The sequence below is a fragment of the Gobio gobio genome (assembly GCF_949357685.1).
Source record: "Gobio gobio genome assembly, chromosome: 5".
NCBI classification, from domain to species: domain Eukaryota; kingdom Metazoa; phylum Chordata; class Actinopteri; order Cypriniformes; family Gobionidae; genus Gobio; species Gobio gobio.
The window spans coordinates 31,157,424-31,184,376 of record NC_137101.1 but is presented as its reverse complement, the minus strand read 5'-3'; the positions used below and the strand labels follow the sequence as shown (position 1 = coordinate 31,184,376).

General features: G+C 37.6%; 2 protein-coding genes across 13 annotated transcripts in view; both read right to left on the bottom strand.

The window, feature by feature from the left end:
• Positions 1-217: 217 nt before the first annotated feature.
• Positions 218-24,589, bottom strand: LOC307127119 (uncharacterized protein). Its single transcript, XM_079818144.1, has 9 exons — positions 24,488-24,589; positions 23,984-24,186; positions 23,147-23,239; positions 10,142-10,237; positions 7,747-7,857; positions 7,517-7,637; positions 3,186-3,459; positions 2,507-2,559; positions 218-2,412 (listed from the first exon to the last, which is right to left on the bottom strand). The coding sequence occupies exons 1-9, from the start codon at positions 24,489-24,491 to the stop codon at positions 1,202-1,204; spliced, it is 2,166 nt and encodes a 721-aa protein (XP_079674270.1). The 5' UTR covers positions 24,492-24,589; the 3' UTR covers positions 218-1,201.
• Positions 24,590-25,549: 960 nt separating this feature from the next.
• Positions 25,550-26,953, bottom strand: part of tmem19 (transmembrane protein 19) — a 33,429-nt gene continuing 32,025 nt past the window's right edge. For 7 of the 12 annotated variants that reach the window (XM_079817884.1, XM_079817882.1, XM_079817879.1 and 4 more), the window contains one exon: positions 25,550-26,263. In XM_079817884.1, coding sequence (XP_079674010.1) covers positions 26,100-26,263 — 164 coding nt within the window. In that variant the 3' untranslated portion in view covers positions 25,550-26,099. The remainder of the gene's footprint in view (positions 26,264-26,953) is intronic. The other 5 variants (XM_079817878.1, XM_079817877.1, XM_079817873.1 and 2 more) reach the window with 3 other exon arrangements.

The window sequence follows — 26,953 nt, the reverse complement described above, 5'->3', positions numbered from 1 at the left end:
ATGAAATGTCAATTCAACAGATTAACAAATGTAAAACAAATATGCCATTGCTTTGGATCCAGATGATGTCATAATGGCCTGTTTGCTTCAGCTTCTTTACCTCTCATTGCATTCTTCATTTTTCTGCATTTAAAATTCCCTTAATTTTTTTTATTAATTGTTCATCATGGTTACTTTGAATTAAATTATCTATGCAAATAGAAATAGGCCACACATCTTGGTTTTAGATGTATTTAAAAATGACACTGCACCATTAACAATATGTTGAGATATTTAATTCCCACATTAAGCTGTCGACACATTTATTTAGTTTAGTATGAGGCTATAATATTCAGCACGTTACATTAATAGTTGCATATTGGAGGATGATGCTAGCATAAAATTATCTTAGAAAAACCTAAATCTAAAAGAAAAACTCTAACAGTGGGCTCCAATCCTATATTTCTACAGAAAATAATATCCATGTCACCAAACTGTTACACATTAGTGATGCAAGAAAATGTTGAAGCTGTTCTCCAAATGACTTTGTTGTAGTGAAACAACTGCAGTTTAACAGCGACAGATTAGCAAGAAACAAAGTTGAAACATTTTAATTAAAGGGATAGTTCACCCCAACTTATTTACTCACTCTTATGTATGCAAGTCTTCTGAAGTCTTAGTTTTGTGTGGAATCACAACAGAATGGAACTTCAGTTGTTATTCAGTGGTAGTTCTCACCTTCAGGAAAGTTTTTTTTTTTTCTTCTGAGACAATTATTTTTAATAAACCAGATGATCTGGTTCTAGTTCTCAAAATGACTCACAGTTAACAGCTCAAAAGAAGGGGGATAGTATCATTAATTGAAATTCAGGTTATTTATTCAATTACGCACAGAAAGGAATAATATGACTTAAGAAATGGAATATAATGCATAAGCTGTATGGACTATAATGACACGCTCCTGACTTTTTGTAATTTTTAGATCTTGAAACATGTGGTCAACTATGATGTGTCAATTGGAAAAGAGTTGTGTAAAGATTCTTTAACATTCTTTTTGTGTTCCACAGAAAACACACAACAGTAAACATGTTTGGACATGGACATTAGCCATGAGGGTGAGTAAATAATGACATGATTTTAACTTTTGATTGAACTATTACTTTTTAAAGATCATAGTTGTTTTCACTCCACACAAGGCACTCAGGATGAAAAAACGATCAAGTCAAACACTGTGGCTCTTCATGTGCCTGTTCAAGTGTGTACGGCATGTGTAAGCCTTTGGGCACAGAGGACATGGGAACGGCCTCTTCCCAATATGAGTGTACATGTGCTTGCTTAAGTCATAGCGCCGGATAAATCGTTTCCCACACTGTAAGCAGCAGTGTGGACGCTCTCCGGTGTGAAAGCACATGTGTGCCGTCAGGTGACTCGAAACCACAAATTTCTTGCTGCAGATTTTACACTGATACGGCTTTTCTCCAGTGTGAGAACGCAGATGCACCTGCAGGCATCCGGCAGAGACAAAACCCTTTCCGCACTGATGGCAAACGTACGGCTTCTCCCCAGTGTGAATTCTAATGTGGATTTTCAAATTCCCAGACAGTGAAAACTGCTTCTCGCAATATGGACAGATGTGCGGCCGCTCACCAGAATGACATCTCATGTGGGATTTTAATTGGATTTTGCTGTAAAACCGCTTTCCGCATTGCGAACAAAGGAGAGGTTTCTCGCCCGTGTGGTTTGAGAGGTGGGCAAGCAGGCTGCTGTTTGCTGAAAAGCACTTCCCACACTGGTCGCATATATATGGCCTGAACTCTGCGTGCGTCTTCAGATGGCTTCTTAATTCACTATCGACGTTAAATGTCAAATCACAAAAACGACACTTTCCTGGCTGTCGTTCCGGTTTAGATGGGCGGACGTCTTTTACTTTATGAGTCTTCTGGTGGATTAAACTGGCTCGATACGACCCGAAAGTCTCATTGCATTGTTTACAGGTGTAGTTCCTTTTAACAGTGGGAGTTCGGTGAGCTCGCCGGTGACTGACTAATCGTGACAGACTTGTGAACAGCCGTCCACATTCAGGGCATTTGTGTGTGGTTTTCTCTTTGTGCACTCGGTTGTGTCTGTATAGGGTCCTGAGGGATCTGAAGTGGGCTGTGCATTTGATGCACTTAAAAACTCTGGTATTGCAGCTGGTGCTCCTGTGCGACGTCAGCTGCATCAAATCGTCAAAAACTTGCCCACACTGAAGACACTCGTGTGTCCCCGCCTGGGTGTGAATGTCCTGGTGCTTTACAAGATCAGAGCGATAGATGAAGTATTTAGTGCACTGCTGACATTTGTGTACGGTCCTGCCTGCATAGTGGAAGCCTTTAGTAGGCGAGTCAAGAGCAGGCCTCTGGAGAGGCGCAGCAGTCTGAAAAATTAAATCACCTAAAGGAAAACATGGGGCAAACAGAGATTGTTCAGTCTAAAGATGATGAAAAGGTATAATGAGAATCTTGACAGATATTCAGAAGGGCTGTACCTCTATGAGCATCATTGGTGGATGACGGTACGCTTGGCTCTTCTGAGTTACTCCTACAAACAAAAACAGGATATTTTACAATGAAACATTTTATATCTTAATTCAGTAACACTACAGAGCGAATTTCGTAGCAATGTGCTCAGTACTAAAAAAAAAAGACACCCAGAGACTTTCAGTAACAAACTGAGTAATATTCCCCATTATTATTCTAAGTAGACATTTTGACAACAGTCTGAATGTTGTTGCACAAGATGCACTCTCAGAACCATCTCAGAAATTGCATATCAGAAAATTATTCACCTAAACCATTAGCACCAACACTGAAAAATAATGTAATTTAAGTTGTTTGTCACACTCAAATAAAATACATTTCCCCAAAGTGTTCATCAAACAAAAAAGCCACATTGCTGATTTTGGACCCTGAACCTTGGACCCCAATGATTTTCACTGTATGGACAAAAACAGCTGAAATATTCTTCAAATATCTTTCTTTGTGTTCTACAGAAAAAAAAAGAAAATTATACAAATCTGAAGACATGAGGGTAATAGAAATTATTTTTGCACTATTCCTTCAAGATAAATAAAATAATAATAATCTAGTTAACTACAGTAATTAATTAGTTGGTTGTTATATAACTAACTGACCATCCTGCCCACACCTAGTAATATGGTAACATACCGTTGTAATTGATCAGCATTTGAGTTTGTTAACTTTTCTCCATCACTGTCTCTGAAGGACTCTGATGATTCACAGCTGGAGCTGGATCCCACATCCTGGACATTTGGATCACCGGTCACAATCTCCTTGTCCATAGTATGTTGTTGGTTTGGCAGGGTTTTAGAATCAAGAGGCAGTAACTTGCCATCATCGTGCTGGTTTATAACGACTGCGTCGCCAACAGGCGGTAGTGACAATGATGAAACTATTCGATCCTCAACTATTGGTGGAAGAACTTCAAAATAAAAATATGAAAACAAAATTAGCCATTGACCAATTGTGCTTAATAAATGTATTTTTCTAGTAATAGAAGTGTCTTAATCTTCATCAGGGGCTTACTTGTTTAGTCAGTAAGTTTTGGTGCATATCAACATAAATTTGTGATTTTCCATTTTTATCTAGAAAGCTTATTCACATGGACAAGTACAATAATGTAGCATTTCATTTTTGAAAAAAATGGAGCGGTTCCTTCTGCCAAGTAAGCGATCTTGTGATTCTAATTTAGTTCCTACTACCTAGCAGTAGCGACGCACAAACTACATTTTTCAGTAGCACTTTATCCAGCAAGTAGCGGTGTAGCGTGACCAAAAGCTACATTCCGTTCTGGGTTCTGATGAGAACGAGCTTGTAATGAGTGAAGTGGAGCGGTGTGACAGACGCTCTATGAAGGCGCTCCACTCATGAACCCTCACCAGTAAAACAACGTTCGCTCAAATCCTGTTTAGACATAACATTTATCTGTACTGTAGCCTACTATACTTGTTGTAGCCATTAAACAATGTATTTTGTTCCATATTTATGTTTAAATAGCCTATTATAATTTTATTTAAAGGGGTGATGAACTGAGAAATCAATTTGAGCCTTTGATATATACAAGTTCATGGTGATATTAGAATATCCTGTAAGTTTCAGAGCTGAAAACTTCCTTGTTAGTCCAAGAAAAGCTTTTATTGACACCACGCCCAGAAAACGAGAGCTCTCAGAAATATGTCGACTGCTGACGTAAAAGGACGCTGAAACGGCGCCTCTACAGATAAATATGTACGTCTGCTTCTATAGCCCCGCCCACCAACTTGTGGAGCTAAAGGGACAGATCGCGCTACCAAGCTATAAACATGACGAAGAGAGTAATACATTGCACTGTGCCTGGTTGTGGAAGAACACAGTCCCTGCATAAGCTTCCTTCTGATTCTACTATTAGGAATGAGTGGTTGAAATTTATTTTTAATGAAGTTCCAGCTCACGTGGTAAAGACGTTGTGCATTTCACCGCGGAATCTATTGTAAAAAAGATACAGGTCGAAACTGGATTTGCAGACATATTGAGATTAAAACACAATGCTGTGCCTTCTATATTGGATCCGACAGGAATGGTGCAACACACTTATGAGAGTAAAACATGTTTTTTTATACATGTTAGTATTGCATTGTTACAGATCATTTGATATCTATTGATTACATACCTTAGCACGCTGTCAGGCTGGATAATCCTTTATTTTAGGTGTTATTGGTTCATTCGTGATCAGACTCGGACTTGTAATGCCAGGGCTCGCAAAGTGCGTGTGTGTGTGTGTGTGTGTGTGTACGGTTTGCGGTTATATTCACATCAGGCTGGCCAATACAAAAATAACATTCCAATCAATCGCGGGTAGATGAGAGATTAATCATTGTTTGTTTGATGAGCCCTGAACGCGTTTGTACTGAGGGAGCTGAAGCTCATTAATTATGCAAATCTTATCCAATCCTAGCCGTGGGCGTTTACTTCCAAGTCTTCAGTGCGGCCAAAACCAAGGCAGAAAATAGCCTATTATTTATTTATTATGATGTTTCTGAATGTAAAAACCACGCAAACGTCTTAAGTTGACCTCAGACAACAGTATAACTAAATAAAAAAGCCAGTTCATGACACCTTTAAATTTAATCTAGCTTATTGATTATGAAAGGTGCAAAAGTGTCTTGGTGCTCTTTATGTTTTGAAGAAAGCCTTTCTTTAAAGTGAATTTCGTTTTGTATAAATTGTGTCTTAATTTGAATCAATGTTTCAATTGCCTGGATTTAATAAATAAGAAGCAAATAGACTATAGCAGACAATAATTGCGACGGAGGCGCGGGAGCGATCGCATTGCACATGAACTGAAGCGTGTCAAATAAATAAACCAAAACTCAGCAGGTTACTTGCCTCACAGACATGAGAAATATGTGTGTAGAAAGCTTTAAATGTCCACTTTTAAACGAAAATATTCTAAACGAAAATAAATAGTCAAGCAAAGCGAAGTGTTCACGCGAGCAGCTCATGACTGGCGTCTCAGAGCAGTTCTGATCAGAATGCTGCGCTCCATCACTGCATGTGCTGTGAGTTTAACCTGCATCTTTAGACTAATCCTGACTCCTGAGTATTTAATTTAAGTTGCATACATTTTGTTCTTGCACTGATGTTACATTTATAGCCATTTTGCACTTTGACAGCCAGTTTGAGATATGGGCTATATTTGATTATTCAGATAGTTTACAAAATCAAATGATTCTGACACTTTTGCCAAAAAGTGTCCAATAACCCTGAATTCACCCCATACTATTTGTAATCATAATTGCATTGCATCATTTAGCTTGAAACCCCAAATATTATAACATTCTTCATTAACAATTATTCAGTTATTTGTAACAATGTCATTGTAAAAAAAAGAAAAGTAGTTTCAATGTAGCTGGCTACTTTTTGATAGTAACTTTTAGCTAACTACTTTTTCAAAAGGGTAGCTTGAATGTAACTTAACTACTTTAACTTACAAGTAGCTTGTAAAGCTACAGTTTCAGAGTAGCTTGCCCAACACTGGTTCCTAGTAAAAATGAGAACAAACTTATCTCAGCCAGAGGTTGAGAATGGTTCAGATGTTGATTGTACGGAGTCTGTCACGGAGCAGTCCGCCGATGTTTGCCGCGGATGCAGAGACGGCAGCTAATCAATACACGAAGAGCGAAGGCTTCGGATGTTCAACGCATCATTGATACATTTTCCGTCAATCACAACAACCGTCGCATTGTCCTGATTTGAGACTGTAAATAGCAAGTGATTGTGGTCGCTGATATAATGTGTGAATACTGATATTTCCCCGGTGCTATGGGTGCTGTTTAATGGCATAGGCCTATTGTACTTAACTGAAATTTTGTTCAATGACTAGGCCAATGCAAAATCTTAAAGAATATTTGATTGAATAATGAATTTTGAGATTTGTTCAATTTAATAAAATTAAAACTTAAATTGTGATAAATAAAATAATTGAATGTTAAAAATTGAGCACCCAAGTTTTGCTCATATTATATAATTTATATATGAAGACTTCAGATGCAAAAGCCTCTATGTCCGCCTGGCATTTTTGTCAGGCTCCTATTTATAGGTTTTTACCTAAGTACTGGTACTTCTGAATGGGCTGAGGCTGGGATTTAGTGGGTTTGAAGTGAAAGTATTTTATGAACATATACAATATGCGGAGAGCATTCACTCAGTATCGTTATCTCATTTTTGACCGAAGTGGCTTTTAGAGAACTCTTCATATATAAATTATATAAAATTGTGCAGTTCCCCCTGTCAATGATCTAGCGCCCCCTCAGCACCTGCGTTAAAAATTTTAACGCCCCTGTGCATGTAATAAAATATGTTATAAATAATTATAGTTAGTAATATAAGAAAAATATAAGAAAAATAAGACACCCCACCCCCACGCAAAAAAAGCCCACCCTTCTATAGGTGCCTATAACAGGGCCTGGATTGTTGATGAAGGCAAAAGTTTTTTTACACAACAGATGCACTGTCTCATGCTTTTTCTGTTAATTATTACCATGTTGGGCTGCCGCGTGTTTATTTTTCTTAAATGCATCAGCCCAGAATGCCTAATGTTGGTTTGATTGCTTGTGTTACATAACATAATTTTTGTCTACCTGATTTAATGTATTAGAATTAATGCAGGTGTGGTTGGGGGTAGTTGTGTTTATGTCAAACGGGTCAGGTCGGGTATGGAATTAAATTAGTGCTGCTGTTGAATAACGGTTCGGGTGTTGGGTGTTCTGTTAAGTACTGCGGGTGCAGGGCTGTGCCGGTTTACCAAGCAGGACCCGTGCAGGACTCTGATTCACCTATGTTAAATTATCTGCAAATCAGAATTCTCAAACCTGCTTGCTGGGCAAAATTGATATCTCAGGTTTGAGTCAACAATTCTCTAACATATCTGATTAACCAAGCAAGCCAAGTTCAACCTAAAGCATATGGAATAAAACTAATATTCAAGGAATAAATGTTACCATTTTTTTCCAAAGTCCCACAAACATCTGTTTGCAGCAAAGACAGCAAATTGTGTGTTTTACAAACAGAGTCCACACATTCATCTAGCTCCCCAGGGTGACAGCTGAGCAACAATGAAAGCTGAAATGAAGGAAAATGAAGTTTCACACATTACAAACACAAAATAAATGCTGTTTAACCAAGTATCTGGCCTAAATCATTCACATATGATAAGCGTGTATCATCAGACCTGTTTGAAGTTTGGTACAGGCAGAAGTTGCTCCAATCTGGAGAGGAAAAAGCCAACAAGGACTTGTAGTGCTTTATCGAAGTCAGGGCCATATTCGACTGGAAATACTTCCTGAAATACAGAAACTATTTCATCTGAAGTCTTCATGCAAACCTGAAAAACAGCTATTGATTCATTGCAACTTTCACTGTAGTTCATAGCACCTATGGTACAGACGGGACATCAAGAACATTAAATGTCTTTAGCACATGTTTACAATACTCTGAAATGAAAGGTGCGAGAGAACTCTTAAATGAATCCTATGAAGCTATTCATACTGGAAACGAACATTCACCCATTGACAAACAGTTACACATATTATACACTAGCAATGTCAAGGTTATGGGTTTGATTCCCAATTTATCCTAAATGTTCTTTCGTTAAGAAGGGCAGTTAAGGGTTTTTTGTTAAGAAGGGTAGTTACAGTACAAGGTTTATTTTAATGGCACAAAAATGAGCATAAAGGGATGGCGCTAGGGCTGCACGATATTGAAGAAAAATGCGTTAACTCATTAAATAATGTTTTAAGTGTTTCACGTTCTTTTTGCAAGCAACCCTACAACTTCACAGCAGTGTTTTACTGTAGCATTACATAAAACGTAATTGTCATTTTTAGGTTTAGTAGGTTTCAGGTAGACCTACATTAGGTTTATTTAAAAACAGAAATTGAATAATCAAATGTAAAAATAAAACACTGCTTAGCCTTTACTGTATAAATTAAATATACATTCATTCTTAAAGCTACAAAAGTTATACTGTCAAGAGCAGTAAGTGATTTTCTATTTGTCTATTGTTGTTTTATTAACATTAAGCACACAGACAGAAGCAGGTTTATTAGGCTGCTGTCACTTTGAGAGCTGCTCAGATCCAATATATTGTTACACACACATTCTTTCTCAACTGTTTACTCCACTTAAGACAATACTGACTGTTTACATGAATAATCACCAAGACATGCATTTTGACTTAATTTGGTGTGCATTTGGCCATATAAGCTGTGGAACAAAACTGAAATCGGGATTATGCACTGTCCGAGAGGCGGCTTCTTGTGCGTGTTATTTTTTCCACTGTTTCCAAAACTCAATTGTTTAGCTTACAATTAAGCTTCATTAAAAAAAAAAAAATAGTTTACTTTTTAACCTAAATTGCTTATCTTGTGCTCATCCTCAAAAAAACTTTATTTATTTTCGACTGAAGAAAGAAAGACACGAACACCTTGGATGATATGGGGGTGAGTAAAATATCAGGAAATTTTCCTTTTTGAATTGAACTAATCCTTTAACGAAGGTGTGATGTATCTCAACTTTCAAGCAGAAGGAAATGGATGAATATTCGGAATAAATACCAATTCACAATCTGACTTGAAATTAGGGCTGGGCGATATGGCCCAAAAAAAATATCATAACATTTTCATTTCAGTTGATATCAATAATTACAACCAATTAACTACACAAGTTTTATTTCTCCATTCTGTCACCTGATGGAGTTTACTGATTTGACTGTACGACACTATTTAATGAGAACTAAACTGAGCTGGACGATGACATCACTGTTTTCTACAGAGCTGCTGACTACTAACTGAACTCATTTCATAATTGGTGAGCTTTCCACAGTTCTTGACACTGAACTGACTTCAGATGAACAATGACACCATATTCTTTTTAGAGCTGCTTTACAGCAGAATTGATCCCTGTTTGCATCATTTTATCATTATGTTTTCGTTTATCCCTGTAAAGCTGCTTTGAAACAATATCTATTCAATAAAACGCTATATAAAAAGTGACATGACTTGATTAACAATGACACACAGTGACATCAGCCTAATATTCCTGCTGCTCTCTAAGACCGAACGCATGGATCCAATATACTGGTATGTATACGTTTTCTTTTACTACATACACAGTTTAGGTAAACTAAATCGAATGTTTACAAGGATATTTTGACAATTTTGTGAATATTCATCCATTCAAGCATAAGACGACACAAAAAAGGAACTCAACTATTCTCTCATCTTCTTGCACTTGAATGGTTTAAAAATCACATTAAAATGTGTGCACAGGAAGCGATAAGCTTAATCAATTTTTATTTTATCCTTTATTCCTGACCTTAAGTATCAGAAAAAGCACCTGATAGCATTTTCATTGTTCCAACATGAGGGCCTTAAGTTGGGTCACTGTCAATGAATTTCCTTTCACTCTAAATATTACATCATCCTCTGCCAATTCCTATTACGTATCACGTACACGTACATGTCTTTACATGCATGTTTTTTTCATCTGGAACATTTCATACTTAAGAGTGTTTGTTCATCTGAAGTGCATCTCAGATTTTTTTTATGGATCTAGAAGGCACTGACCTGAAAGAAGTATTCTCTTTTCATGGAGTCCTCTAGCAAGCTCAGAACGAGCTGAAGTACACTTTCTTGTAAGCTCTCCATGTCTGTGTCACTCACCTGTGGACAGGTAATATATCTGTATATGCTAATATATATATATAAACAGTTTAATGATATCAAAATGGGATGTAAACTAACTTGTGTAAAACAACATTTGAATGCATACACTTAATATTCCTTAAAAACATGAAAACAAAAAGTCAACTCAAGCCAACTTTGTCACAACAACATTTACTAGTAAATGATGTGTGAAAAGTTTAGGTATGTAGTCCAGACATTACAGGTGCAGAGAGTGAACCAACATGTGCAGCATCACCCACAAGACCAGAGCTTTCTCCATGAGGGTGGCATTGTTCTTAATGCTGTTGAGAGCCAAGAAGGTGCTGAGACAGCAGTGTTCACAGCAAAGTTCAGTCTATGATGTTGCTGATTCCCTGCTACAAGCTTCAAGTGTCAGTGGCATTGACCTTTCAGCTGGACGATATGTAAAAAATATTTTGGCCCCACTTTATATTAGGTGGCCTTAAGTACTATGTACTTACATCCAAAAATAAGTACAATGTACTTACTGTGTTCAAATTGTATTACAAAACACTTTTGCTGATATTGGGGTGGGATACGGGTAGGGTTAGGGACAGGTGTGGTGGTATGGGTAAGTTTAAGGGTAGGGTTAGGTGTAATGGAAGTGTCAACTGTGTAATAACAAATGTAACTACAGAAATTAATTACAGACGGAATTACATGCAGGTATTTTTTAAAATGTAAGTACAATGTAAAAACATGTATGTACACAATAAGTGCATTGTATCAAATGATTAATTAAAATGTTAGTACATAGTAGTTAAGGCCACCTAATATAAAGTGGGTCCAATATTTTAATGATAATCACCTAAAAAAAATTATTGCGATATCCGATTATATCGTCTTCCCAAGCCCCCCCCCCCACCTAAATGGCACTACAAAGGCTGTCGAGGGGATTAAACGTTATCCCGCCGAGCAGGTAACCTCAGTCAGCTTTTACAGCCTCATTTATGTTCATAATTGTGCTTTTATAAACTATTCTGACTCAAATGTTCTGGTCAAAATGTTTTGAAATAAAAACTGAAAGAGTTGTCGGAAGCTTAGTGATGGTGACATTGAAATTACAGGACCGTGGTGTAGTCTGTTTATAGCCTACCTTTAGCCCTTTACTTCTGGCGACTGCATTTAGGCTTTAAAATTAATAAAAGTAGTGTTCATCTATGATAATTATCTTGATGGACAAAACATGTAAGTATCATAATCTTTTATTGATCACAGAGCTTCTTGTTTTTTGCGATAATCCAGAAGCCTATGGGATAATCCTATTGGGCTTTTCTCGAGGGAACCAGTGCGACGCTAACTGCCGGTTGGCCTACAAAGTGACGTCATACCTGCACCACTCTATTGGGATAAAAATTGTTGCGGCAGCGATCAAAATGAGTAAATGACCTTTGAAACTAATGTTACACTTCAAATAAACATTGTATTATTACATTGTTATACCAGTAGGTGGCATCCAGTGACTATTAAAATGTATTTGATGTATCATTGAATCATTCATTCAAGAGATTAACTCTGGACGAAACAAGTTGATGCATTAATTTCAAACTACTTTTTACATAATTCATTTAAATAAAATATTTTTTAATAGATTTATAAATGGACTCATTTATAACATTTGTAGTGCTGCACATTTGAGGGCCCAGTTTATGGCCGGGCCCCTTTCTGCCCGTAACAGTGGACAAAGGTTTACTACATTTTGATTGGATCTTGGCGGACTAACACAGCCAAACTCTCCATCACCATCAGATAAAGATGCTAGGACAACACCTCTTAGAGGGCAAGAAGAAGACCTCTGGAACAAAGCCCAGGAAGGACAGGACTTCTCATTGGTCCACATGCGGTTTCTGCCCTTCAACCATCTACAGGTGCTGGTCATATAATTAGAATATAATCAAAAAGTTGATTTATTTCACTAATTCCATTCAAAAAGTGAAACTTATATATTATATTCATTCATTACACACAGACTGATACATTTCAAAAGTTTATTTATTTTAATTTTGATGATTATAACAGACAACTAAGGAAAATCCCAAATTCAGTATATTGAAGACACCTGGTGCCACACTCTAATCAGCTATTTAACTCAAAACACCTGCAAAGGTCTTTAAATGGTCTCTCAGTCTAATTCTGTAGGCTACACAATTATGGGGAAAACTGCTGACTTGACAGTTGTCCAAAAGACGACAATTGACTACTTACACAAGGAGGGCAAGACACAAAGGGTCATTGCAAAAGAGGCTGTGGCTGTTCACAGAGCTCTGTGTCCAAGCACATTAATAGAAAGGTGAAGGGAAGGAAAAGATGTGGTAGAAAAAAAGTGTACAAGCAATAGGGATAACCACACCCTGGAAAGGATTGTGAAACAACACCCATTCAAAAATGTGGGGGAGATTCACAAAGAGTGGACTGGAGCTGGAGTCAGTGCTTCAAGAACCACTACGCACAGACGTATGCAAGACATGGGTTTCAGCTGTCGCATTCCTTGTGTCAAGCCACTCTTGAACAACAGACAGAATCAGAAGCGGCTCGCCTGTGCTAAAGACAAAAAGGAAAAAAAGTGGTCCAAAGTTATGTTCTCTGATGAAAGTAAATTTTGCATTTCCTTTGGAAATCAGGGTCCCAGAGTCTGGAGGAAGAGAGAAGAGGCACACAATCAACGTTGCTTGAGGTCCAGTGTAAAGTTTCCACAGTCAGTGATGGTTTGGGGTGCCATGTCATCTGCTGGTGTTGGTCCACTGTGTTTTCTGAGGTCCAAGGTCAACACAGCCGTATACAAGGACGTTTTGGAGCACTTCATGCTTCCTGCTGCTGACCAACTTTATGGAGATGCAGATTTAATTTTCCAACAGGACTTGGCACCTGCACACAGTGCCAAAGCAACCAGTAACTGGTTTAAGGACCATGGTATCCCTGTTCTTAATTGGCCAGCAAACTCGCGTGACCTTAACCCCATAGAAAATCTAGATGCGATATGCCAGACCCAACAATGCAGAAGAGCTGAAGGCCACTATCAGGAGCAACCTGGGCTCTCATAACACCTGAGCAGTGCCACAGACTGATCGACTCCATGCCACGCCGCATTGCTGCAGTAATTCAGGCAAAATGAGCCCCAACTAAGTATTGAGTGCTGTACATGTTCATACTTTTTGGGCAAGATTTCTAAAAATCCTTTCTTTGTATTGGTCTTAAGTAATATTCTAATTTTATGAGATACTGAATTTGGGATTTTCCTTAGTTGTCTGTTATAATCATCAAAATTAAAAGAAATAAACATTTCAAAATATCAGTCTGTGTAATGAATGAATATAATATACAAGTTTCACTTTTTTAATGGAATTAGTGAAATAAATCAACTTTTTGATGATATTCTAATTATATGACCAGCACCTGTAGAGTCTGTGACTGCCATAAAAATTCCTCAGGACCTCAGCATTAGTGGGTGAAACAAAGAAAGACCACAATGATTCTTCCAAATCCATTCATAACTATGTTTGAAAACCTTAAAACTGATGTAAACTACACACATCCATTTCATACTTATTCAGAGAAATAAGTATTCTCAGTGACAGCTATTTGTAATGCAACATCTTACACAAATTCAGCTGTTAATGGACAAATAAATGAACCCATGCCAGTTTAATAATTTTTCTATCATGTTTGGTGTCTATTTGTTTTGAATATTGCCAATGGTATTCTGGTGGTGGTTTGGAAAGTGAGAAATACATTGGTAAACTTTAAAAGACACTTTAAAGACTTCTAACTGAGTACATTATGCAAATGAGTTCCACAGAGGAAAGAAGGGTGGGCCACACTGTCAATCGCAACACTAGAATGGAGGGCCAAATAATAATAATAATTTGCACTCTCCTCCTCATCGGAAGGGGATAAAGGTACCCTTTTTCAACAGACACTCCTTGTTCTGAGTCTTTCCTACAAGGACAAGACTTTGACAGATCACCCAAGTTCTGAGTCTCCCCTCAAGAGAGACAAACAGCTCAGCCTCTGGTTTATCCAGAGAGACAACAAAAGATCCAAGGATATGAGTCTACATCTTGTGAGGCAGCAACAGTTACGACCACGTTCTGAGCCTCCAGCCTGTGAGGAAAGAGACATTAACAAACACTACATTCAGAGTTTTAGTCCAGCGAGAAAGTGACGACTACAGAACGTCCCGAGTCTCCATGCCAGAGAGACCAGTCCAGAGTGTCTGGCCAAGAGAGGCAGAAGACACACAGAGACATTTGCAACAAGGTTAAGCTCAGGAGAGCAAACCTTCACTTCAAAGTTCCTTCGTCTGTGTGTTCCAGATTAAGGACCTTCTGCACCTATTTCAGGGCCTCATCTGCGCGTTCCAGATTTTAGGACCCTTTTGTGTTCCAGGAGATCAACGTCCTACAGATCTTCATGTTCAAGGCTGTTGAAACGGATTCCAGCTTTTTTCTCCACTGCATTGTCACCCATCACAACCAGTGGAAGTAGTCATCGCCATCAGACTGCTTACTCAACCACGTGGAACGTAAATATCACTTAACCAAACCTCTTTCCAGAGACCTTGGCATTGTTGTATATTATCAGTATATGATTTTCTAATTTACATGAGAGGTAATCTAACTGATGCTAGTTAATAACAAATAATCTTTTGTTTATTTGTTTGAAGCATAATAAGGTTCTTCACCTTAGTTTCAGAGAAACAACAGTTTATCTTGCCATAAGATAACGTAACTCTTCCATAGCCACAATCAATTTAATCACATGTATTTTACGCATCGTATGCACTTTATTCAATTCATGGTATTCATTTAGTAGTTGTGTTAGTTATTCTTGTTTATCTTTTGTTAATACAATTTATTTTATTACAATTGTGTCTTCCTTGTGCTGATAATACAAAAGAACTTTACAAGTTAGCAATCTCACCAATCTTTCAGATAAATCAGCTGACCAAATCTTCCAACTTTACATTCATTCTAAATGATTGAACAGCCTCCTGTTTGGAGTGTTCTCATACAGCCAAGGTAAAAGACCTTGACTAGTGTCCCAAACTAAGAGAGGGGGAAGGGGGTCATCTGATGTACTCATAACCACACCTTAAGTGACATGTGATCCAAAAATCACAAAGCCAGTGGCTACATGAGTACCAATCATTACCTTACTAATACGTAGCATCCTTGGATAGACGAAAGTAAAATCACTACACATTAAATATAACATTTTTGTCAGAACCTCAAGTAAGTTACATGTTATTTTGTTTAGTTGTCTAATGTTTTGTTTTCAGAATCGTGGGAGAACCGTGATCTGTATTAAAAAAAAATCTAGATTATTCAGAATCATAAATTAATCTAAAAAAAAACATAATATATCTGGCATCTTACTTATACCACAGTTTCTAATAATAAAATGTATTAAAAGTATTTATGTACATTAACAAGTATCGGGTACAATTATAATGCAGGATTCTAAAATGTTTTCTTATTTTAAAGATGTGGTGCTTCTCATTTAGCTTCTTCATTTCATTTTGCCAAATACTGCAAAACACTTTAGGTATGCCCCTCTAGAAAGTGGGTAGATAAATACTAGTGCTGTCAAATTGATCAATCATGATTAATTGCATCAAAAATCAATTTTAATAACGTGTGTGTACTGTGTATAATTATTATGTATATATAAACACACATGCATGTAAAGCATCTCACAAAAGTGAGTACACCCCTCACATCTCAGCAACCATTTTAGTATATCTTCTCAAGGGACAATACTACGGAAATGAAACGAAGATATATTTTATAGTCAATGTGCTGCTTGTATAGCAGTACAGATTAACTGTACTCTGAAAAAAACTCAACATACAGCCATTATTGTCAAAATAGCTGGCAACAAAAGGGAGTACACCCTAAGTGATAACAGCTGCATGTCGATTAACCATGCAAAGCCACGTCCTATTCATCATGTTCATGTTTTTGTTTTGTTCATGTTCTGAAACTGTTACAATCCAGTGGCCAGGGTCATACAGAGGTTTTCCAAGACGGGTTCCACTCGGAACAGGCCTCGCAAGGGTCGATCAAAGAAGTTGAGTCCTCATGCCTTGCGTCAGGTGCAGAAGCTGGCTTCAAAAAAACAGACGCACAAGTGCTGCCAGCATTGCTTTAGAGGTTGCAGAAGTGTAAGGTTCACTTGTCAGTGCTCAGACTTGTCAGTTTGCATAGCCATCGTCCCAACAAAAGCGTCTTATGAATCTGCCTCACAAGAAAGCCCGCAAACACTTTGCTTAAAGGTCCCATGGCATGGCATTTTTCTATTATTTTATAGTGTTTTCTGAGGTGTACTTATATTATTAGTATGATTTTTACATCATGAAATGTCATAATTTAGAAATAAAAGGCATTTTTTCTATACTGCTGTTTGCCCTGTGGCTGAATGCCCTGCTTCAAGAGGCGTGTCTGCTGTGAGACTTCAGTAAAAACGCCCACTGTTGTGATTGGCTGACATCTTTGCATTTTAAATGAGCGGAGGGGGCGTGGTTTAACGAGGCACGAGCAGGCACGAGTCTGCCAGAGAGACGGATGGACCTGTGTTCACTTCTCATCAGTTCTCTCAGCATGTCTCAGTTCAGGGTGAACTGTTGTAGTTACTAGCATATACTTCAGGTTATTAGTTTATTTCTAGTCGGAGGGACTGTCACTCATGTCAGAAAGTTAGTAACTTTAGTAAATTATGGATCAGCGCTGACTCGAGACGCGAACCGTTTAGAACGATTCAGTCCGATTTGGTGAACTGGTTCGGTTCACTAAAAAGAACCGATTCAAAAGAATGATTCGTTCGCGAACCGGACATCACGGTGACGGAGTGATTGCTAACAAAGTTATTTATAGTAACTACTGAGTTATGAGAGCGCTGTCAGTCAGCGCGAGTTTATTGTGTTTGTATCTGAGAGTTCTGAATAAACACGAGTCCCAGTCACACCGAGTCCTCTTCATCATTATTCTACCAACTTTGTAACACATGCAATGTACCATTACAGTGAGATGAACGAGTTAGTAAGTGTTGAGTATAGCATTATTTCTAGATATGTTCCAATCATATGAATAGCGTCATTGACGCGCATTGAGTAACGTTACACAGCGCAAACAAAGACACAACAGCAGTAATCGAATGTAATCCAGTTTATTGTGGGGAAAGCTGGCTAGCCCGGATACCCTCACGCTTACCCTCCTTCTGCTTAATCTAACGCCGCGTTTGGTGCCTCCGCTGTGGGCCAGATGCAGTACTGGGGGTCGGGGATGTTGGAGGCCGAGCTTCGGCGTGTGTGAAGTTTATCTCTAAAGATGTGACTGCTGATGTTAAACAGAAAAGACTGTATGCACATTTTAGAACAGATAGACGCGACAAGGACGTACAAAAACACTGACTCACAAGATAGAAAACACGAAAACACTGTTCTGTCGGGAGAGAGAGAAGTCGCTGCGTGTCCACAAATAATAAATAATAAGCTACACATAAGAAATCAATGATCACAGATCAGAAGGAACTGAAGAAAGACTTCTGTTTTCATTTGTACATCCAAACACTGAGAAACTGCCAGTGTTCACTCGTTCACAAATAACATTAATGATCTCTCGCGTTTGCATGGGCGTGCCAGATTCTCTGGGCGGGGGAAAGGGAGGTAACCGTTCCTGCTTGGACGTCAAACCAGGAGACTTCAGGATTGGCTCGTCTGGCCTGTCATTTTCTCAAAGGCAGAGAAAGACAGCCAGAACTCGGTTTTACACCGATCAACATTTCTATCCACTTGGGGACAATATTCAGGCTAGGGGAACTCATATTAATGTTGAAATACCTCATAAAATGAAAATTTCATGCCATGGGACCTTTAAGACAATCAGTCCAAGAGTATGACTTACTGGAACCATGTCCTGTGGTGTGATGAGACTAAAGCCCCGTTTCCACCTAAATTACCTGGAACAATTTGTCCCAGGAACTCTTTTCCCCCCAAACCTGCTGCTCCTGCTCCTCCTGTGACATAGAACTGCGAGCGACTTTCCAGAGCCCACTGGATTTCATCCTCCGCAAATAAACGTAATAAAACCTGAACTTCGTCGTCGGTCCATCGGTCGCATTTTTTAAACTCTGTAGTTGATTCGAATAGCAAATAACTGTGTGCACTGCAACAGACTTTTAGGTTGAAATAAAATGCTGCGTGAGCTCAACCAATCAGCATGTTCAGAGCCCAAATCCCACCCCCGAAAGTTCCTGAACTTTGAAAAAGTATTACCTCGCGAGCAGGGCCGTTTTGAGGGGGAAATCTTTACCCGGAACTTTACACCCCAAAGTCCCTAGTTCCTGGGGAAAGTTCCTGCGGTGGAAACGCAGCTTAAGATAAACTTGTTTGGCTTAGATCAGGGGTTTTCAAATTGGGTGAATGTGAGCCTCCCCTTAGAGTAGGTAAGGACAGCCGAGCCCCCCCTTCCCCAAAATCCTGTCCGCCTGCTCTAACCCACATGCCATCTTCTGTGTGTTCCTGGCAATGATGAGTTTCAATAACAACTAATAAAATGTAAATATTTTTTCATATTGTATTTTATTTCCTTTTTTTTTTTAAGAAGTGCATTCATAAATCTTTGCAACAGCAAATAACTTCCAACTTTATGCACGCCTATTTGAGGCTACTTTTAAAAATCACAGAACATCAGTAGGCCTAACCATAAGTCAACAAAACATGCTGAATGTTACAAGTGTGAAACTTGTGTCTGGGTCTTAAAGGGATAGTTCACTTTAAAGGGGCTATATGCAACTTTTTCCCCAAAATAAACGTAACAATAGCCTTTTTATTTTACCATTTATGACTCAAACATCTCCTGATGAGCATACTGACACCTTGTCCGCTCACAGTCGGTGCACCTATAAGCCTGTATCCTATTTTTCCTATTTTCTGGCGGGTCGTTTTTTCCCACGCTGTCTGTGGATGTGACGTCACCACCGCTGCGAGAGCGAGCAGAAAATAAGAGCAGTTCTGTTTTTTGGCCACAGGTGTCAGTCGCGAGTTTAAATTTCAGAAAAACGCATATAGCCCCTTTAAAATGAAAATTCTGTCATCATATAGGCCTACTCACCCTCAATTTGTTTCAAGCCTGTATGAATTTCTTTCTTCTGCTAAACACAAAGCAAGATATTTTGAAGAATGTCAGTAACCAAACAGTTAACTGGTCCCATTGACTTCCATAGTAAGAAAAAATATATATACAATGGAGGTCAATGGGACCAGTTAACTGTTTGGTTACTGACATTCTTCAAAATATCTTGCTTTGTGTTTAGCAGAAGAAAGAAATTCATACAGGCTTGAAACAAATTGAGGGTGAGTATATGATGACAGAATTTTCATTTTAAAGTGAACTATCTCTTTAAGCGCACATTTTAATGCACATCGTCTCGAACAAAATCAGCACAATGGACAGCTCTCTGATCAATGAACGACAATGCTTTTTGTTCACGGAGCGCATAACACATAACAGTCAACTGCATTGAAGGCATGTTATCAGATCAAAAAATTTGCATTACAATTTTTTTTCAGCCACATACAAGATTTGTATGTGGCTAAAATTATTTAATATCATATTCAGATTTAAACAATAAACAAAATGCACCATTCACGTAATTTGCACGTGTCATTCACGTCATTTGAATTTTAATTTTGAACTTTGAATAACCGCCCATATCAGTGGGAACAATGAGGACGCGCTTTTGACGCGCAGAGGTGTTCGATGCGGGGCTGCACTGCAGAGAGAAATAAACGCAAGTCGTCCTCCACCTGCAGCCTTGATCTGTATTTATTTTTAATCATGGTCAGTGCGGAAAACCCACACTCACACAAGTAAGTGGAGGTGAAGGGGATTAGGACTTGCATAGCCTTAGTGGAGATCTGAGGGAACTCGCTCTCCACAGACAACCAGAAACGCGTGATCGGCCTTTCTGCCAGTCTCTGCTTCAAGTCCACATTCGAGCTGAGATCGACCAGTTTTTGTTAAAGCTTAATAAAAATTTAAAATAAAAAAGTTCGATTTCGTGCATTGATTTGTATTAGTAGGCCTACACTAGTCTTTTCTGTCTGTGTCAGCTGCAAAAATTAAGTTGAAGATCGCCATCTCCGTATTGAACACGCCTACAGAGAGAAATGCACATCATGGCCATTCGGATTACATTGAGTAACGTTAGCTAGCCTATTTCTTTTCGTTTTGAATAGTTTCGTTTAAAGAAATGTAAAGCTTTCTTAAATATTTTTCATGTCTATGAGGCATAAACTGAGTTTCGATTAATTTATAATAAAAAATTAGAGATATGAGATATGAATTTATGATGCGCTCCAGTTCACGCGTGCAATGCAATTGATCGCGGCTATATTTGCTTCTTATTTATTAAATCCAGGCAATTTGTTGAATATACATTTATTAAAATTAAGATACAATTTATACAAAACGAAATTCACTTTAAACTAAAGAAAGTCTTTCTACAAAACGAAACTTAATGAAGTGGTCAATCATGTCTGACCCACTCCATGTCCCCGATGCATCCTATCTTACTCATGGTGTTCACTTTTCATAATCAACATATAGATGGAAAAAAATAACATAATATTTTAACATATGAAACTAAATGCGTTTATTTAATGGCTACAACACATAGGCTATTAGGCACATTCAAGTTAATTCTCCAATTAATTTTAAAATGATTGAAAAAAATAAACATAGCCTACCCCTTAAAAAAATAATTGTATTGCAGTTTTTTCTAAGTACAAGAAACACTCTTTCTGCGTAAAGTGTTTGTGTTGAAAACAGGTGCCATTCATAAAATCCTTCAGTTTTCGAGTAGGCCTGTGCCTTGAGCACATGTGCACACGTTGAGCCAGAAGGAGCCATTGCTTAATCTGTCAGCATTACTACTTGTCACTAATCAGTCAACTCGTTTGTACCACGACGCGAGTATCCCGCGTAGCTTTTACCCAGTATACCGCGACGCGAGTATATGGTTTATTTTTATTTTTTCTTCACGTCGCGCCTCCCCTGTGGCTCTTGGGCGCCCCCCAGGGGAGGCGCGCCTCACCTATTGAAAACCGCTGGCTTAGATGATGTTCAGCATGTGTGGCGACACCCTGGTGAAGAGTACCAAGAGAATTGTGTCTTGCCAACAGTCAAGCATGGTGGTGGTAGCATCATGGTCTGTGGCTGCATGAGTGCTGCTATGCTGGTGCTGGGGAGCTGTGCTTCATTGAGGGAAACACGGATACATGTACTGTGACATTCTGAAGCAGAACATGATGGTCTCCCTACAGAAACTGGGCCCAACAGCAGTTTTCCAACATGATAACGACCCCAAACACACCACCAAGATGACATACTATATATCGTATATACATGTAAATATTTCTTAAATATATACATGTATGTGTGTGTACAGACACATGTATTATGTAACTGGCCAATTGGCCAATAATCTCAATATGAGCAAATAACAGCTGATTAATCAGAGCAGCTATCACCACTGTATCGACTGAAATTTTGGTAATGCAACACTAATTTGAAAAATTCATAGTATAGACTAGAGCTGCACGATTCTGGATAAACTGTGAACACATTTTTTGTTTTTGTTTTGTTTGTTTAGAATAGAGATAAACAGACTAACTAAATAATATGTAAATGACTAGAGGTTCTGACAAAATGTTAATTGCTACAGTCTATTTATAAACAATATTTAATTGATTTGAATTTTTTTTTTTTTTTAGAGTCTGTTAGATTTAAACTCAGTCATAAAGACTTCACTTGTTTTATTACTGGATGAATCAATGATGAATCAATGTAAACCTCTTGAATGAATGATTTAATAAATGACAAATACATTTTTTAATAGTAATATGTCACCACCTACTGATGTAATGATGTAATTGATACAATCTTTATTTGAAGCATCAAGTTACATTCAAAAGGTGATTTGATCTATTTTGGTCGCTTCTGTAGACATCAGTGTTTATATCCAAACTATAACCTTTTATCCCTGTACTTCTGTGATAATCTTAATTACTGTAACAGAGAAATAATGATACTGTGTGAATGAAAAGACCGTGAAGCTGTTTCATACCTATACATGACAACTGCTCTCTCCTGCTCAGCCAATCCAGATTTGAATCATACTTGTCAAAGACTTAATAGACGTCGCCAGATCGCTGTCTTATAGGAAGGATTGCACGGGTGTTTGAATCGAGATCGCAATCTTTTAACAATTACTTGCCGGTATCAGCACTTCCATTTTAATACTTTTTAACACCATTTTCAAGACCTTTCAAAAGAAGTTAAGATGTCAAAGATGTCAAAAAGACCTGCACATCACTTCCCTTGGCTTCAACGCAAGCAAACAAACAAAATCACTCTGCTCAGAGATATACATTACAAATAAACAATGAACTTTACTTCACTTCTATGCATTAGACTTATTTTACGATTACGATTGTCAGTTAAGTTGCATTTTTAACACCTTTGAAAAGTGGATTTAAAGACATTTTAATGCTAAATAAGGCCTTGTTTTACCTTTTAAGACTTTTTTTTTAAGGATCCGCGGACACCCTGAGGTCATTTACTGATGTTTTACAGGGAAATCAGTTTACCGCATACAAATCATTCATATTCAATCATAACAAACATACATAAATCAGAGTATTCTGATATTAATCAGAATTATGAAGATATACATTTACATTTTGAGTGCTTCAGTTTCCGTTTTATTAAAATTATTAGATCAGTACTGGCTATTCTAACCATAATGCACTGACCCTAAACGGACTTAATTAAAATTTAGGGAGGAAAAGTAAAAAAAAACTAAAAACATTGAGGCTTCACATACCTTTAATAAATCAGTAGTCTGAATTTGGTGAATGTGTGATTTGACAGTGTGAATGTCCGCGGGGAGCTCGCCTCGACACATCTCAAGAATCATCTAAAAGATTATTCACAGTGAAAAAACACAAAACATACAACAATTAATTCATATCTAATAGGTGTTTATATCCAAGAGTACTTTAGGCCTGCTTGCAATACATGACCTCTGACCTCATTTATATCTGACAATGAAAATGGTAATTTTCATGAAAACAGTCATTTGTAAAATAATTTCTCTCATGTTTAAGTAAAAAAATAGACTATAAATCTTTTTTAGTTTAAATTCAGTTTCACTTCTTAATGGACAAATACACTTTACTCTTTGGGTTTTATTAGTGATTTAAAAAAAACTAAGCAAAATGAAATTCTCTTTAACAAAATAAAAGCGCATGCATCTCCTTAAGAACTGAAAGTGAAAGATTTAGCCCACATTCCACTTTATAGAAATAAAACAACTCTTTAGTAACTTCAGCAGTATGCTCAACAATTATTTAAACATTGCTTCTGCATATTGGTCTAATAGTAATTAGGGTAAATTGACGGTTAGCTCTAATGAGCCATAATTACTGTAATTTCTTTCTTAATTTAGAATGTGATGGTTGCTTTTCTGAAAGGACAAGTACTACAAGTAGTAGTCTTCTTCACGCACACTGTATATATTAAGTCTGAGTGTCAGGAAATGTGTTGCATGTGCAAGGATCTAGCACTAACAGGTTACCTAAAATTGGAGTGACACATTTTACCACTGTGACGTCAGGAGAGCAGACCTCAATGAAAACAGCAACAAATAAACACATCTAACCTTAGCTCGCAGCCCTACTATCAAAGTGGCTCTCTGCCTCCTACTTAAGAGTTCTGGCACGAGGTTTGTCATCACAGAAACAAATTCCTCCAGTTTTCCAAATTGCTCCACATTCTGATCCTGGACAACTTGCCACATGAAGGCAGATGTAAGACGAAGGGGAGAAACCAGAAGGCGAAGTGAGGAGAGAAGAGGGACAGACTCTACAGACAGACAGAAATATATAAACATTTATTGTTTAGCAGTGTTTTGCATATACACATATTCATGAATATTAACTTATACGAACAAATATTGTAACAAAATCACAATTAACAACTAATAATAACGTTACATGCCTGAAAACAATTCATCAATCTCATCCAACATGAGGTACTAGCTGTGCACTTTAAAGCTATGATACTCTGCATCAACAGCCCAGCCATGAGAAACACTGTAGCTCTGGGTATTACAGATCTAACGGCAAATAATATAAGTTAATGTAAGGTAGATAATTATACACACCCATTGCTTCTTTCTTTAAAAATATTTGGACTGACAAACAGTCTTGTTCACAACTTCGTCCGTTGACTCGTTCCGTTATACACTGCGCATGCGTAAGAAATAGACTGCGCATTAGAACGGAAAACAGCAAAAATGTGTCTTTTAAAGGGGCGTGCTTATCGGCTTTAGCTTTGTCTCTGATTGGTCACGTACGATAGTTGTACATAATAATTAGCCAAATTTTACTATCACTTTGTATCTATTTTTCAAACATATGTTTTAACGGTAATCAATGGCATGACTCGGGTAAACAAATATTGCCCAAACCACTGCTAAAGCCGCGCATAAATGTCTGTGTCACATGATACATGTCACTTTTCTCAGCGGAGCTTTAGATGGACCAATCACGGTCGTTTGTGATTATTGGATTCGGATGTATTTTATACAGATTCATTGGGCCAGATTACATATGATTAGCATGTGGCAACCTGCGCGTCAATCTGATTAAAAAAATATTCGTTTCAGAGTAAAAACATCTCAAGTGAAACGATAAACCTCTGAAGACTTGAATGAGATGGTATTGACACTGCGTCTTCATGGGCCATCAGGCACCCCCTGGAGGTAAAAAGACTTTATTACTTTGTTATAGGCTAGTGTCATTAGCCGCCAAACAGCACCCATGTGTCTTTAAGCCTCCCTCACATCTTCTCTCTTTTAGTTGTGTATTGCACACAATGAGAGTGTACTGCCATCTATCGTTCAATACAAGTGTAAACATCTAATATTGTTCACCACTGTCATAAAAAATAAAAATAAACAAATGACAGAAACAATAATACATTGTTTGACAGAGATCTTTAAAAAAAAACATTATTTTAACAGTAACTATAAAGATCACTGGTTGCCTAACCATGGCACAAAGGTTGCATGTGAAAATGCATAGTAGGTAAAAACAGTATGTGAAAACAAACGCCTGAATTCTGAAGTGTGGATCCAATGTACTTCCCGTGAGGCCATGGGAGAGGAGTTGTGAATTGAAATGATGCAACGCAACTGATCCAGGTAACATGACAATGACAACATGACGGCAAGAGTAGGCTACTTTATTCCATTAAGTACACATACATTACAATGGAATACATAAATGTGTTGATCTCTGACATACACAGAACACCAGAGCAGTACAGTGGACATAAGTGGCATAGACAGACATAATACATTTTGTGTAAAAGTACAGAAAAGGATATTTACTGAAAATGTTTAAGTAATGTGAGAAATGGACTACATAAATTGCATAGTGTGCATGTAATGAATTGATCTGAGCTGTAGTAGAAACTATTCTTGATTTACAGTATTTTAAGCTTGGTGTACTATGTTGTAATGCTTAAATGAATTGACCTATTTGAAGGCTAATTTTAAGGCTGGGAGTACTGTATATGTAAGGGATTTCATTTCACCATTTCTTGTATGTTAAGAGTATTTAACATCCAAAAAATTACACAATTCACCTATGACATTAAATTCTCAATATAATGAGTAGAAAGAAAGAAATTGAGAGTTCACATTGTGCTTGATTAAATTCTTAAAAAGTCAAATGTATAACAATAATGGTATTGTTTTAAAATCACATGATTCAGAGCCTAGGCCAGAATATCCAAGCAAACCCAGGTAGGAACAGTGCTATAAGGACAGAAGAGAACAGATTCACTCCATTGTTATCCAGGATGGGTTTCCCACATATTCGTTTAACACTTGGTGACTCGTAACTCACAACTTTACCGATGGATTCATCATATCCTTGATGGAGAGGGAAAAATGGTCAATAATCAAGAATAATTTAAAAGACATACTGAAAGAAAACTAAGCACATAGGTCAATCACAAATAATTATGTCCAATATGATAAAAGAGCATGTTTTGCATGTTGGCTACATCACACTGCAACAACAGGTGGACATAATTTCTCCAGATTTGGAGTAAGGAACATATTCAAAACTGTTATCAACTCCTGCATTTTTATTATTAAAGTGCCCCTATTATGCTTTTTTGAGATATTACCTTTCATGTAGTGTGTATTATAGCTGTTTGTGAATGTAAAAGTTCTGTAATGTTTCTTAGATCAAAGCACATGATAAATGGACTCCCAAAAGAAAGAATTTATTATAATCTGCTTGAAACAAATCGTCAGTAATTCAAGTCGCCCTTTAAGCCCTCTTCTTTTTACATTACCGATAGAGCCACTTTCCATTATGCTTAAATCCTTGCTGTCTATACAGGGCATTGATCGAATGGAGATGGAACACAGAGTTTCTTTATATGCGGATGACCTGTTGTTATACATTTCAAATCCAGTTGAAAACGTCCCAAAAATAGTGCAGAAGATATCTGATTTTCTGAGTTTCCCAATTAATGCTCTTGCTTTACAAATGCAGCATCCCTCCCATTTCACATTTCTCGATCTGGTTTTAAATATTTAGGAATTCATATT

Excerpts from the sequence above, each read along its gene's own strand:
- LOC307127119 (XM_079818144.1), bottom strand. Across the intron at positions 23,240-23,983 it reads TAGTAGGGCTGCGAGCTAAG|ATGATTCTTGAGATGTGTCG; the intron begins GTTAGATGTGTT and ends ATAATCTTTTAG. Across the intron at positions 2,413-2,506 it reads CACCAATGATGCTCATAGAG|GTGATTTAATTTTTCAGACT; the intron begins GTACAGCCCTTC and ends GTTTTCCTTTAG.